This window comes from Myotis daubentonii, chromosome 19 (assembly GCF_963259705.1).
Source record: "Myotis daubentonii chromosome 19, mMyoDau2.1, whole genome shotgun sequence".
Taxonomy (NCBI): Eukaryota; Metazoa; Chordata; class Mammalia; order Chiroptera; family Vespertilionidae; genus Myotis; species Myotis daubentonii.
In genome coordinates, this window is record NC_081858.1 from 15,197,042 (window position 1) to 15,211,885 (window position 14,844).

At 44.9% G+C, this 14,844-nt stretch overlaps 1 protein-coding gene across 8 annotated transcripts in view; it reads right to left on the reverse strand.

Annotated features, from left to right (window-relative positions):
* Window positions 1–14,330, reverse strand: part of MSANTD2 (Myb/SANT DNA binding domain containing 2) — a 36,379-nt gene extending 22,049 nt beyond the window's left edge. For 2 of the 8 annotated variants that reach the window (XM_059676826.1, XM_059676827.1), the window contains exons 1-2: window positions 13,568–14,330; window positions 9,155–9,199 (exon numbers count right to left, since the gene is read on the reverse strand). In XM_059676826.1, coding sequence (XP_059532809.1) covers window positions 9,155–9,199; window positions 13,568–14,284 — 762 coding nt within the window. In that variant the 5' untranslated portion in view covers window positions 14,285–14,330. Of the gene's footprint in view, window positions 1–8,504; window positions 8,596–9,154; window positions 9,200–13,567 lie in introns of all 8 variants that reach the window. The other 6 variants (XM_059676828.1, XM_059676829.1, XR_009450129.1 and 3 more) reach the window with 5 other exon arrangements.
* Between the last annotated feature and the right edge of the window lie 514 nt (window positions 14,331–14,844).

Consider the following 14,844-nt stretch of genomic DNA (forward strand, 5'->3'; position numbering starts at 1 on the left):
GTAACAAACTCGAAGAACCTAACTGCAGCACTCAGTATCAAGATCTTGTTTGGAAAAGTAAACAGGTTCCAGCTAACCCATGTCCTCCAATACTAAAGGAATACTAGCTTGATTTTATTTGTATTTTATTCATATTTAAAGTATTTTATAAAGTTGTTTTTGTTTGATAACATGTGAGAACTATAGATTTAGGTTTGTCACATAGTAACACTGTTATGTACATGTTTTTGCTCACACATTATTATTCAAGGTTCAGAAACACCTGGCTATATCATCACAGCTTCTTCAACTTTTTGGTCATATTTCTTCATTCACAGATAAAAGCAATCATTTAACCATTTTCAAAGGTTTATAGTCTTGGCAGGAATATGGCGACTAAAACACTGACATGAAACAACGGAAAAAGGAATCCAGAGTGAGGATTTGACTTTGCTTACTGGACAATGTGTTCACAAGAAGCAAGAGGCAGGCAAAACTCAGCATGAATCAAAGAAAAAGTTTGAATGCCCCATATATTTTCTTAAGAGTTCACTACAACAAAGAGCATGTAGACCTCTCATTCACTTTTTGGTGAATGGAAATTTACTGGAATTAAAATCAAATTCACCATCACTTTTCAAAAAATGCTTCATGAATATGTGGTTATGATGAAGTTAAATTTTTCCATTGGTTTTTTCTTCATTTTTAATGTGGTTTATATTTTTCATATAAAAATACTATTTTATACTGTGCCTCAGTGGTTGAGGACCGAACCATGAACCAGGAGGTCATAGTTCCATTCCTGGTCAGGGCTCAATCCCAAGTAGGGGGCATGCAGGAGGCAGCCAATCGATGATTCTCTCTCATCATTGATGTCTCTGTCTCTCCCTCTGCTTTCTTCTCTCTGAAATCAATAAAAATATTTTTAAAAGAATTTTTAAAAATTGGCACACAACTAATCTATTCTACTCCAACTATTAACTATGTTCCCTAAGTTGCAGGAGAGAGAGGGCACATTCCCTGGTTTTGCTAAAGGCTGAACCTCGGAACCCAGCACAGGGGTGCTCATTACCCAATGAGTGAATGAATTCTAACAATGCTGCACTCTGCCGCTTGGTGAGATGAACTCAGGGACAACTGGACGTATCACAGTAAAAAGGCACAATATAGAATCATGTAAATCCTTTTTATCAAAGCAAAGGCAAATGTATTTCTATTTCTTGTGCATAATGTGAGGTAGAGAACTCGACCTTTCTAAGGTCAATAAAGCTGATATCAAGGAATATCATATTTAAGGGGCTTTCTAATTGTGTTAATTGTTGTGAATTAATTTATTTTAAGTAGCATATCGTTTTCTATCAGAATATAAAGTCTTTGAAGACAGTTATTCTTTTTTTTTTCCAGTTCTGTTCACTGATGTATCCACAGCACCTAAATCAATGCCTGGCATGCCGAAGTGGCCCAATAGATTTTTGCTAAATGAATGAATGAATAAGTGAAACGAATAAAAATTCCTTAAGATTATATATGGCAGTTAAGAGATCCAATATAAGATCGAAGTACTTTTGTTGTTGTTAATCTTCACCTGAGGATATTTTTTCCATTGCTTTTCAGAAAGTGGGAGGGGAGGGGAGGGGGAAAGAGAAAAACATTGATGTGAGAGAGACATATCAACTAGCTGCCTCCCAAACGAGGGCAGGGCCCTTGACTGGGAATCGAACCCGCAACCCTTCAGTGTGCAGGCTGGCATTCTAACCACTGAGCCACAGTGGCCAGGGCAAGCTAGAGTACTTTCTAACCTGTCATACTCTTTTTTCCTAAATCATAAACCAGACCTTTCCATTTAGAGAAAGGTATTTTCAGATTCAAAGTAATTATAATAAAAACAGTTTGGGGTAGATATAGACTTTATTCCGGTTTTATTAATATCAATTACAAACATAATTGAGTTTCTTGATAAATGAAGTAATCTGAAAGTAGATAGTAGAGAAGCAATAGAGTGAGTTTCAAAAATTTAGGCTATTACAACAAAGTAGTCTTACACAGGCTGAGAAAATGCAACTAGAAAACATCTAAATGAATAACTTTCATTCTACTGTATCAATTTATTTTGAATGAAGTGCTATTTGGTAGCTCGAAATATGTAATTTATGAATACAAGCTGAGAACACATATATAAAAAAATGATGGCTGTTATGCCTAAAATGTCTGAGAATAAATACAGGTTTGCATTTCCCTAAGGAATAACACAAGCTACCAAGTGACAAGATAACACTCACTTGATTTTTTTTTTTTTTTTGCCAAGGGGAAAAAAGTTCCATTAGTGCCAAAAAAAAAAAAAAAATTCCATTGGCTCTCAAGGCCCCTCCCAAAATGAGCTAAGTACTACACAGATTTAAATAGACGTCTTTTTCCAATATGCAGGCACTTTTTCAATTATTCTGAACCATAGGGAGTAAGACTCCGCATAGATTATAAACTCCAAATAATCTGTAACATATGCATGTGAGGCTCAGATCCATGAGGCCTTCATGGTGAACAGTGAATAAAGTTTCTGCAAAGGTAAAGAGCAAGGAGAACACATTGCATGAAGCACACAACAGAAATAAATGTAAAAAGTACCTAACAATCAATTGTTTAAAATCTAAAGCTCTTTGTGGTACTGGTCTTTGTGTTTGAAGCTCAAGAAGTTTTTTCCTCCCGTTTTTCAAAACATTTTTAAACATTACACGTACAGCCTTCCCAGGGGGGCAGGGACTGCTATTCTCCCTTAACCTGGCGATATGAGCATGTACTTCAGAGTGCCCTCAGACAATGAACATCTGAAATTTTAGATCTGAATTTTAGTGCCTGCCCTCTGACCATGTTAAAAAAGAGAAAAAAGGCAGGACGATCACTTCTGAAGACTGGGGAGCAGATCAGAATCCAAGCGTCTGTAGAGAATATTTCCTAGAGGTAACGGAGGCAGGGCTGTTCTAAATGGTGTTTGAGTTGGATCTCACTGGTTCTAAAAACGTAAGCTATGAAATATTGTGATGATCCTTGAGGACACAACAAAGAATCCTGTGGGAGTTGGTACAGCAGCAAACAGTGAATTCTGTGACAGGTTAAGATCTAACAAATCCTATAAATTTGAATTTTCAGATTCTCCCAGCAGCCCCACGGATATTGATACATTTGAAATCGGTTCTCTTCTCTCCATTTTCACCGCCGCTGCTTTATTCACTGCCTGTCTAGAGAACTGCAAGAAGCCTTCAAATGATCCTTGGGCTTCCAGTCTTAACCTTTGCAATTCATGTCCCACATTAGAGCCAGGTCTAGAACCTAAGACTAACCATGCCGCTCTCCAGCTTAAAATCCCTTGATAATTAGGATGAAGTCCCAACTCCTTGGCACATCATCCGATCTCTTGCTTATTATGTCTCCTGTCTCACTTCCTACAACTTCCCACCTCCTCTTACCCTCCCCCCTCAAACCCTAGGCTCCAGCTATCTCGAACTACATAGCATAACACATTTCACCAGGATATAATTAATGTTCCTGGAATTTTAATACCTTAAGTCTATAGAGCACAATGACTGAAAAAAAGATCGATCGCACCTCATTATTTTCTAACCCTCTTTTATGTAACTGAAGGTATGACTCATTAGTGGGTTGGGAAATCGATTTTGTGGGCTGTGACCACCTTTCTAAACACCCCAAGTGGGAGATGAAGAAACAATATACAGGGGATCAAGAACTGTTCTGGTGAAGAGGACCTGGGGTGGTGAGAGGGTGGCCAGGGAGAAGGGGTGAATGGGGAGCTGGTACACGTTAGAGGGGACGGTGCAGGTGAGGGGCATCTGAGGTTTGGCAGTTTGGGGGAGGGAGATTGGCTGAGCCTGTGGGCACAGTGCAGGCATGTGATAATGGGCAGGGGTTATGCCCACACCAGGTGTTGGCGTACATCAGTGGGACCACAACAAGCCAACCTGGAGTGTCCCTGGTCTACCCCAGGCCCTCCCGGAATGTGTCCCTGCGGCTGCAGGGCCTCGGGGAGAAAGACCCTGGGTCCTACCGCTGCTCTGTGAACGTGCAAGACAAGCAAGGCACAAGCAGGGGCCACGACAGCAAAACTTTAAGGGGTAAGAAGCACATCCTTCCCAGTACCTCCCCCCGCCCCCCATGGGAGATCAGGCAGGTCTCTCTCCCCAGTGGCTGAGTGTACAGGTTGGAGGAGGGTTAAATGGAGTGACTGAAGGGTATGTGTGTAGAAGTTGGTGTGTGTGTGTGTCTATTGGTCTCTTGGGTGTGAGTTTTTAACCTGTCTCCCCTTCCCCAGTTCCTCCAGCTCCTCCATCCTGCCATCTTCTGGGTGCGCCCCGTGTGGGGACCAATGTGACCCTGAACTGCAAGTCCCCAAGGAGTAAGCCCGCTGCCCTGTACCAGTGGGAGCGGTTGCACCCATCTGGTGAGGTTTTCTTTGCACCAGTTTTAGGTGCGGAACTTCTGGAGACACAGAGGCTGGGGTTGGGGAAAGATGAGGTACCAGAGGGACTGGGGTGAAAAGGAAAGACAGTGCTGAAAAGTACTGGGGAGGAGGAGGGTGCGGGCAGTGGTGGAGAAAGAGGGCTACCAGGTGCAAGCTGGTGTTGGTGCTTACACGTATAACTATGTTACTAAAGAGGATCTATGGCCTAGTGCAGTGGTCAGCAAACTGCGGCTCGCAAGCCACATGCGGCTCTTTGGCCCCTTGAGTGTGGCTCTTCCACAAAATATCCACTTCTGCAGATGGGCCACGAAGTTCCAATCGCACTGTACATGCGCGCCCGCATGTGGTATTTTGTGGAAGAGCCACACTCAAGGGGCCAAAGAGCCACATGTGGCTCACGAGCCGCAGTTTGCCGACCACTGGCCTAGTGATTCAGGAGCTAGATTACCTGTATTCAAATAGACTAGAACATAGCAGAGTGTATTGAACATAGTTAAGTATAGTGTCATTGCGTGGACTGAATAGATTAATATTTGTAAAGCACTTAGAACAGTGCACAGCACAGTGAGGGCTAGAAAGTGTGAGCTATATTCATTATTATTTTGTGATATTTGTTTCAGTTACACAGATATATTATGTGAGTACTAGGCCACAGGGTAAAATATATTCTTGTTATATGTTCAAAAAGGTGCACTGCTGTGGTTTTTCTTTTAGTACATAAATTACAGAAAGAGATGTATCATGGATATTTGCATGATTGCAATTCAACACTATAAAAATGTTATTTAGCAAAACATATAAATTATCTGGAACTGGCACTATTATGTGCCAAACTATCTTTCCCACCCTTTCGCATGTTTCTTTACGACACCACCAACCATTCATTTGTAGCTTGTAAGTCATACCTTCACCAAATGCCACTCAATGCCAAATTTTTCATTTGAAAGGCATGACTTTTATTTATTTTTATTTATTTATTTTTTCATTAATCCTCACCCAAGGATATTTTTCCATTGATTTTTAGAGAGAGTGGGAGGGAGGGGGAGAGACACACAGAGAGAAACATTGATTGATTGCCTCCTGCACATGCCCTGACCTGGGGCTCAAACCTGCAACCGAGGTATGTGCCCTTGACCGGAATTGAACCCGGAACCCTTCAGTCCATGAGCCAATGCTCTACTCATTGAGCCAAACCAGCTAGGGCAAAAGGCATGACTTTTAAGCAGCTGATCGTGTATAAACTGCTTGGAACAAGGGCATTATTTGGATGGGTTGTTTTGGATTCTTGAACAAAATGTATTTTACTGAATTTGCAGTTTGTACCATTTTAAGTTATACGGCCCCTGGGCCTTTACCCCAACTGCTCATCTGTCTCTACTCCTTTTGCCAATTCAGTCCCACCTCACTCACCCTCAGGATCCACCTCCTGAAAGCCTATGAGATGCCCTTCCTGTGGGCACCTATAGCACCATGAGCCAACACAATACACAGGCCTTGCTCACAGTACTGAGACTGGTGTGTGAGTGGTCTGACTCTCCACGGAAGGTGGACACAGTGAGGGTAAGTGGTACACTGCTGTAGTCCTAGGACCTACTGCAGAGGCACTCAAATATGTACTGGTAAATAATTAAAAAACAAAGTCCTTATTTCAGACCTTAGTACTTACTAGTATAGAAACCCCGAGATGATTCTGCCAATCGAGTGTGATAAAAGGGAATGAGCATGATCTCCAAGCCCTCCCCCAGAAGCTTGATTTTAGCCAAGAGTTAAGCTGCACACCTTTCCCATTTCCTAAGGGCAGTGGAATTCAAGGGCCCACTAACCAGTCAAGAAAGAACTCAGAGTTCTAAAGCGGTGGTCTTCAGCTGGGGTATCCACACACCTTCTTTAATGACTGATCAAGGAACCTTAAAACCTTAGGGATTCCTGTCATTTCCAGTCTTGCATTTTCCAGGTGTGAAGCTTGGCTCCTTAATTTAGAATAAACAAAGCAATATAGGTTAGTAATATTGTTTCGTTTAAATGTAAGGGGAGTCCTGGCTGGTGTTGCTAAATGGTTAGAGCTTCGGCCCCACATCTCAGGGGCACATGCCTGGGTTGCAGATTCCATCCACGGGGTGACTGTGGGAGGCCACCAGTCGATGTGTCTCTCTCACATTGGTATTTCTCTTTTTCTCCTCCCTCCCTCCCCCTGCCTCCGCTTTACTCTCAAAAATCAATGGAAAAAATATCCTCAGGTGAGAATAAAACAAAACAAAAAAGTAAGTGGAATGGTGTCTGATCATCAACATTTTCAAGATACATTTAATAGAACCTACAGATCAGAACTTCGGATGAATTTCTCACCACATTCAGAGTATACTATTCAATAAATTTTATGACTAATCCTCATCTTACTCATTTTACATTTTAAGATTTAACATTTTCTATATCCTGTAAACTTTCAAACATATTAGGAAAACATTTTTAATTTCAGCTTTAAAATGTTCAAGAAAGTACATGGATTTCAAAACTCTTCTGGGAATACATGAGCAAAAAATTTGGCCAATACATTAACCACTAGCCACACATGAATATTTAAATTTAGTTAAAAATTCAGTTTCACAGTCATTCTAGCCACATTTCATATGTTCAACAGCCACCTGTGGCTAGGGGCTACTGCACAGTGGCTATTGGGCAGTGCAGACATAGAAACTCCTATCATCACAGAAAGTGCTATGGACAGCACTGTCCTAGAAAACCAAGAGTATGACATGCCCCAGCCAACTGAGGTCACAGCATTTTATTCCTTGCACTAAAAGCTCTTCCTCCTAGAATGGCGGGGCATTTTTCTTGACTTCTATCAAGGTTCCTCCTACTCAGGGGCAAAGTGGCAGAGAGTGCAAGAAGGAATCTTGAACTCCCCAGAGGTTTGTGGGTGAATCCCAAGCGAATCCTTTCATAATATAAAGACTTTTAATACTCTGAATAACAAGTTTTCTCCTACACTATTCAATATGGTAGGCACTAACAACATGTGCCTACTTATAATTTAAAATTAAATTAATTAAAATGAAACTTGGAAGCCTCTTCATCCAGTTTCAACATGTGCTTGTTAAATCCCTTACCTCCAAACGGAAAGCCTAAATGTAAGTAGAACATGGTTGGTAGTCTAAGTCTACAGTCATGCGCAGCTTAACGATGAAGATACGCTCCGAGAAATAATGTTGTTAGGCGATTTCCTCATTGTGAAAAAATCAGAGAGTGAGTGCACTTACACAAACCTGATGTACTACCGCCTGCGACTACTAAAGTACTAATCATATACACAGGCGAAATGGTATACCACCATCATATGTGCGGTCCATTGTTGCCTGAAATGTCGTTATGGGGTGTGTGACTATATTCTTTTAAGATACACATCAATCCCTGTCAGATTCACTAAGAGACAAGCAAACTGAAACACACAAGCTTCTGGATAACAGTGGCATGGGAACAACAGAAACTGAATAGTAAAAAATGGAAGGAAGCAAGTCTGACTAAATCTTTCTTATGAACTATTTGACAGTATACCATATTTTTTGGAAACCTTTCAACGATAATGCAAAGGAAAAGTCTTGTCTGCAAACACAAGAGAAAAGTCCTCAGAGGTGGGAAGAGTCTATTAAAATGCTTATACAGAAACAAGCATTTGGGTCCAAGTTACCTTTGCCCTGTTGGTTCTCAAAAATAATGACTAGGCTGGACAGGGTGGCTCAGTTGGTTGGAACATCGTCCTGTAAACCAAAAAAGGTTGTGGGTTTGATCACCGGTCAGGATGCGTATGGGAGGCAACCAATCCATGCTTCTCTTATATTGAAGTTTCTCTCTCTCTCTCTCTCTCTCTCTCTTCAGTAATCCTTGGGTGAAGATGAAAAAATAATACTAACTAAAAAAAGACCAAATATACTATACTGTGATTGGTCTGCTAAAGTATGGAATTTGTTCCAAACATTATGACAATTACTGATGAATAAATCTAAGCAATGTCTCTAAAAATTCAGTCACTGTGTTTGCTGGGTAGAAGTCTGCCTACCTCTTGTAAATAGGTCTGATGAGCACCAGCACTGATTCAGCAAAAGTGTTTTAGATCATGCAGTCACTTTGCATTTCATCTTCAGGTAAACCTAGAAGAACACATCTGTTTCAAAGACATAAAGCCAACTCTCAAGAGGCAAATTGTTGGAGAAAACCCCAAAATATGGGACTTGAGAATGGGTTTTGTAGTGCGTCAGATTAATCGAGGGAAGTGTGAATATGGCATGTGGCTCAGAAGGCAATGTTTTCATGAATTCCAAATCTAGAGAGATCTCTCCACTACTACAGCATGAACTGTGATGTGCTCTCTCCCTCCTTTGAAGCCATCACACCTACTGTCTGCTTTAGGATGACACTAAGGCATTTTAGTAATGACACTTAAGCAAGTACTGCATTATATACCATTCCTTGTGTTGTCTTGTACAGCTTTTAACTCTCTGATGTATGTACACAAACTTCACCTGCATTGTAAGCTCTCAGACTGTATATTACAGTGCTTTTATTCAGCCTAACATTTGGCAGACAACCTTGCACATAGTTAAGCGCTCGAGTATTTGCTGAATGGACATATGAAGAAAAGGCCTAGTGTACAAAAGGATAAAATATCATGTAATGACTACACACACAAAAAAAAACCCTATTTGTTACCTGGCTCCAAAATTGGGCTGGAATTGGTAGCAGACAAATTTTCTTCTGGCAAACAAACAAAAAGCAACAAGACATCAGAGCCAAACAATAGCATAGGCAGCAACACATTCTCAAACACATCCATTTTATCCAAATGACTGAACAAATATTAATAACGACATGTCAGACAGACTTTTCAATGAAATTCTTTGCAGCAATAAACAAATGTTTATATCTGACTTTAAGTTAAAATCCTATGTGCTTAGAGATATACATAATCCCTTGGTTGGTATTTAAAAATTGTACTTTGGTAGCTAAATTCAAAAGCTCTTAATTCAATTTCAATGTTTACAATTTTAATACTTCCATCCTATATCATAAAAGGCTAATATGCAAATCAACCAAATGGCAGAACAACTGGTCGCTATGATGTACACTGACCACCATGTGGCAGATGCTCAATGCAGGAGCTGCATCCTGGTGGTCAGTGTGCTCCCACAGGGGGAGTGCCACTCGGCCAGAAGCTGGGGTCACCACTGGCGAGCGCAGGAGCGGTGGTGGGAGCCTCTCCTGCCTCCACAGCAGCGCTAAGGATGTCTGACTGCCGTCAGTCGGACATCCCCCCCAGGGCTCCCAGACTGCGAGAGGGTGCAGGCCTGGCTGAGAGACCCCCCAGTGCACGAATTTTGTGTACTGGGCCTCTAGTGTATACATAAGAGGAATGAAGCAGAGCCCAGAGAAGGGGAGTGATGTGCTTTTAGGTTATTCGGGAAGGTGGTTGGGAAAGAGGCCGGGATAGGATCCAGCTTTCTGACGCCTTCACATGATGAGATGGAAGCTGCTATCAACATGTTGAAACTATGATTAGGGGGAAAGTTTCTTGAAAAAAACAAATTTAAGTTACTATATATCTCCTCCCTCTTTTCAAACTTAGAAGAAATTATTAGCATTTTCATAATTGAAGTTTGATAGGTATTTCATATACATTAGACCAGAAATGTAACTGATGCACACTGTGATGAGCCATTATCATTATCTACATATTCCCTGTGGGCCTCTGACAGAATTCACATTGAAGTGAGCACATTATATTCGTCTGATTAAGAATTCCTCATAGTCCATTTTACTGCACTACTTTATGTCTATTTTGTAAAATCTAAAGCAAAAGAGATTATTGAATTCCTTTTTGCAGGTCTCATCAAAACAATAAAGTGAAAGTTTTTTCTGAATTACCTGTTCTAAATCGGCATTTCTGAAACTGGAATCTAAAGGTTTACTTTCAGGGTTTTGGGATTCTCCGAGACTTTTTTAAGGTTTTTATTTTCATAAACATAATCTGGATTACTTGGGACATCCACCTCATAATTGTGTAAGGCTATGATTTCACTGACCACATTTGCTTCTATGCTTAAAATTAAATTCATACTAAGTCTCCTAGAGGGACAGAACTTAGTTTTCAAACTGGGTTTCAAAGTCTCTATTTTTAGGTTAAAGTTTAAGTAACATTGCTCTAGATTTTTTTATTGTTGTTAATCCTCATCCGAGGATATTTTTCCATGGATTTTTAGAGAGAGTGGAAGAGAGAGGGAAAGACAGAAACATCGATGTGAGAAAGAAACGTCAATTGGTTGCCTCCTACCTGCACCCCGACCATGGCCCAGGCTGGGGAAGAACCTGCAACCAAGGTACATGCCCTTGACCGGAATCGAACCCGGACCCTTTGGTCCGAAGGCTGACGCTCTATCCATTGAGCAAAACAGGCTAGGGCTGCTCTAGATTTTTATACTTTCCAAAATTATTCTTTAGACTTTACTTGGTGAATTTAATAAATATGTTTCCAGAGCCTACTATATGCTAGGCCAGGGGTGGGGAACATCTGGCCTGAAGACTGGGTAAGGCCTGCGAAATCATTTGGTCTGGCCCTGCCAAGGCATTAGGGGTGAGTTAATTAAATGTTTGTCCTAGTATAGCAGGCTAGTTTTTTAAATTGCTTTTTATTTATTTTTTATTTTTTTAATCCTCATCTGAGGATATTCCATAGATTTTTAGAAATGGTTGGAAGAGAGAGGGAAAGACAGAAATATCAATGTGAGAGAAACACATCTATTAGTGGTAGCAGGCTAATTTTTAAGTTGATAATTCTGTGTGGCCTGCACAAGCTGCTATAAATATCCAAGTGGCCCTTGGAAGAAAACAAGGTTCCCCACCCCTGTGCTGGGCACTGGAGATACAGTAGAGAATAAGTGACTAGAACTTGCCCTTACAGAGCTTATGATCTGACAGGAAAGACCGACACTGGTAATGAAGAAGTCTGTTCCTTGGTTGAAGTCACTTAAGGAGTACAGCCCTGAACAGTTATCTGCCCTCCTTGTCAACTGCTATTGTGGATCACAGAACCCATTATCATCATCTACATATTCTCTAAATATTCTAAGAGCTTGAGGTCAATTTGGTCTTATCTGTTTGGAGATAGGTAAACTGATCCTTTAAAAATATTCTTCAGAGAAGCTCAATCTCCTTTCCTTGCTTTAGTTATAGTTTCTCATAACTGGACAAAGACACAACCCAACTAGAGATTTCCTAGTCATCTGAGAAACAATTTCATAAATACATTTATATTCAGTGAATTTTTGAGAGCATAACACTTTTCCCTGTTGATTGGGAAATTCTATGGGCAAAAATCAATCAAGTTAAAACAGTCACAAATGCCTAAGGTGCACTTCTAAACTCAAGAAAAGTTCACAGATAGAAGCTAGTCGGCACAATGCAAAAACTCTGCCCCCCTGAACCTTACAGTCCTTGAATAAAAGAATGACTGAGATTCAGAGAACAGTGACTACTATTAGCTACTATAGTTGATCTTTTAAAAACCCAGAGGTGAGGAGCATTGACCCCATATACAGCGGAAATCCAGAAAAAAACTTTTGACTCCCCAAAACCTCAACTACAGTAGGCCCTTTGCACCTGCGGATTCAACCAACCAACGGTGGGGAATGCGAAAATAAAATACCGTTTTTAATCAGGGTTGGTTGAATCTGGGAATGCGAACCTTGGTGATAGGGAGACCGACTTTATATTTATTGAAAAAATACGCATATAAGTGGACCTGCACAATTCAAATCCTGTCTATAAACTGCCATTATGACATTCCTGTTTTTTAAAAAAAAAAAGGGGGGGGGGTGTCATAAGACCCAAAGGTCCATGTTATCAAGTAAGCCAATTTAATTTTGTAATTGAGAAATGGGTGTCAAGTTCAACAGTTAGTAAGTTTGAAATGTCTTAGTTTCTGGACTAAATTTTCTAAGAAACAATGTCCCCAGACAAACACTACTTGAGGTCCCAAGACCTCTTAAATTTTGGAGCCATCTCCTCCTCCTTCAGGGTGATTACCATTGTCCTTACTTGCTTTTTACCCCCCCCCCCCCCCCCCGCAAGGAGTTCCGAAAACAGTGCCATCCCTATCAGAAAAGAAGTACAGAGATACCATGACTATGAAGGAGAAGGGGTTCAGCGAAGACTGGAACCCTACCAGAACCTTTCAGCAGACACTGTGACGAGGGCCCTAACTTGCCTCTAAAACACAACTCCGCATCAACTCACAATACACATGCAAACTGGAATGCCCAGGCGAGAAGTCGGTAAAAACAGCAAAACGATAACCACATTCACGTGCACAAGGATATAGCTAGCTGCACACCGAGCGCTTTACTGGTCCCAACAACCGGATCAGGGGGAAACGGGCTTTCACGAAGGAGCTAGGTCAGAAACGCGACTCAAGCCAATCCAACTCTTGGAGGCACGGACACTCCAAATTCTAGACCAACTTCCAGCCACGCGAACTGCACCAGCACCAGCGCTACCTGGCTCCCATCCGGCCTTTCCAAGTCTCCAGAGCACCTCCAGATAGAAGCAAGGCGACCGGCACAAAGGCCAGGCATCTGAAGGCGCTTGGCGTCTGGCTGTGCCACTGCGCTCATCTGAGAATCCCTACACTGGGGGCCCACCGGCCCCCCGCCCCCGCCCCCACCCCGCTACCCGGCCTCCATCCCGCCGGGTAACCTCAGCCTGGGCGCCCCCTCGGCCTGGAACAAAGCGAGGCCCCGGCGGCAGGGGGAGAGGCGCCGGGCTCGGGGATGCCCTCCGCGCGCGCGAGGAGAAACCAGCAACTTGAGGGCGCAGGAACGCCTTCCATTGGCAAGAAAGAGGGGCGGCGGCAGGCACGCCCAACTTCAAACTCAGGAAACCTACGGGCTGGCGGCCATCTGGGAGAAAAAACCCTTCCCAGGGAGAGAAGAAAAAGGCGAGAGAGATGCGAGTCGACTGCCCGCCGGGCTCCGGAGGGAGCCCCGCGCTGGGACCGGCCCCGCCCCCGAGGTCCGCTCCCCGCCTCCTCTCCGCCTCGGGTTCGCTGCCCCGGGCCGGGCGGCCGGTTACCTTGATGCGCTCCCGGCACTGGGACGGGGTCCGCTCGTAGCCCAGCTCGGCCAGGGCCCGGGACACGCGCTCGTACATGGCCGGCCCGGGGGCCTTGCTGCCGAACACCGTGCCGGCTCCCTCCAGCTGCTGGTACCGCGCCTCCACCAGCCGCTCGTTGCCCCACACGGCGATGAGCGCGTTGGTCTCGGCCGGCGTCCACGACATGCCGCGGCAGGCGGCCGCGGGGGCGCCCCAGGACGAGGCGGCGCTGCGGCCCCCCAGCCCGAGACCCCCGGACGCCGCCGCCCCCGAGCCCGCCGCGCTGCCCGGCCCGAGCGGGGAGGCGCCCCGAGGCGTGGACGGGTCGGACAGAGAAGGGTTCCCGTCGCTCAGGCCACCGGGAGAGGCCGGGGAGAGCACCTCCATCTTTGGGATTTTGAGCGGCGAGTTGGCGGGCCGCTCCGAGCCACAGGGCGCAGCCATCTTCCTAGCGGCCGCCACCGCACCGCCCGGAAGTGACGCGCCCGCGCTTCCGGCCGCCGCGCTCCCGGGGGCCGCCCTGGGCCCTGGCTCGCCCGGAGCCGCGCGCCTCGGGGTCTCCGCGGCTGGGCGCGGGCCTTCGGCTCCCCGCGGCCTCTCCCCGCGGGCCCGCCCGCGCCGCCCGCTCCTCTCCTGGGGCGAGGGCCAGGGAGGCGGCGCGCCGGGGCCCCGCGCGGAGGAGAACGGAGGGGGCATGAGGGCGCCGCGGTGCGGACCGAGCGGAGCCTCCCCGCTTCCTCTCCACCCTCAGCCCCCGCGAGGGAGGGCGCGCGCGGGGCCGCGGTGAAGGGGGACTGGGGCCGGCGCTCCTCTTCGCCTCCCCTCGGCCGCCCCTCCCTCCAGCCCGGCCGGGGGCGCTGGGCCGACGTCCAGGCGGAGGCCGGGGAGCTTCCGGAGCTGCATCCAGGGAGGCGCCGGAGCTGGAGGGCGAGCATCTCCCGGGGAGGCTGTAAAAAGCAGGGACCCTGTCGCTTTGCCCGAAACACAAGCGCATGATTTAAGGAACAGCAGCTCTGATTCCAACGATGATAGGTTTTTCCAGGCTCGTGCGGGTGGGGGTGGCCGTTTGCAGAAGAATTCGATACCTCGCTGCGTTGGTACAGTTTATCTGCAGCTCACATCGGTCGGGATTCGGGAAAAAGTTGCTTCCCAGCAACACCATTCTCCATTCTCCCTGATTTGAAAGCTGAATAGTTTTCCCACTGTTTGGCATACTCTTCGGTGCAAGTGATGGGGGCAGGGAGGGGAGAGTGGGC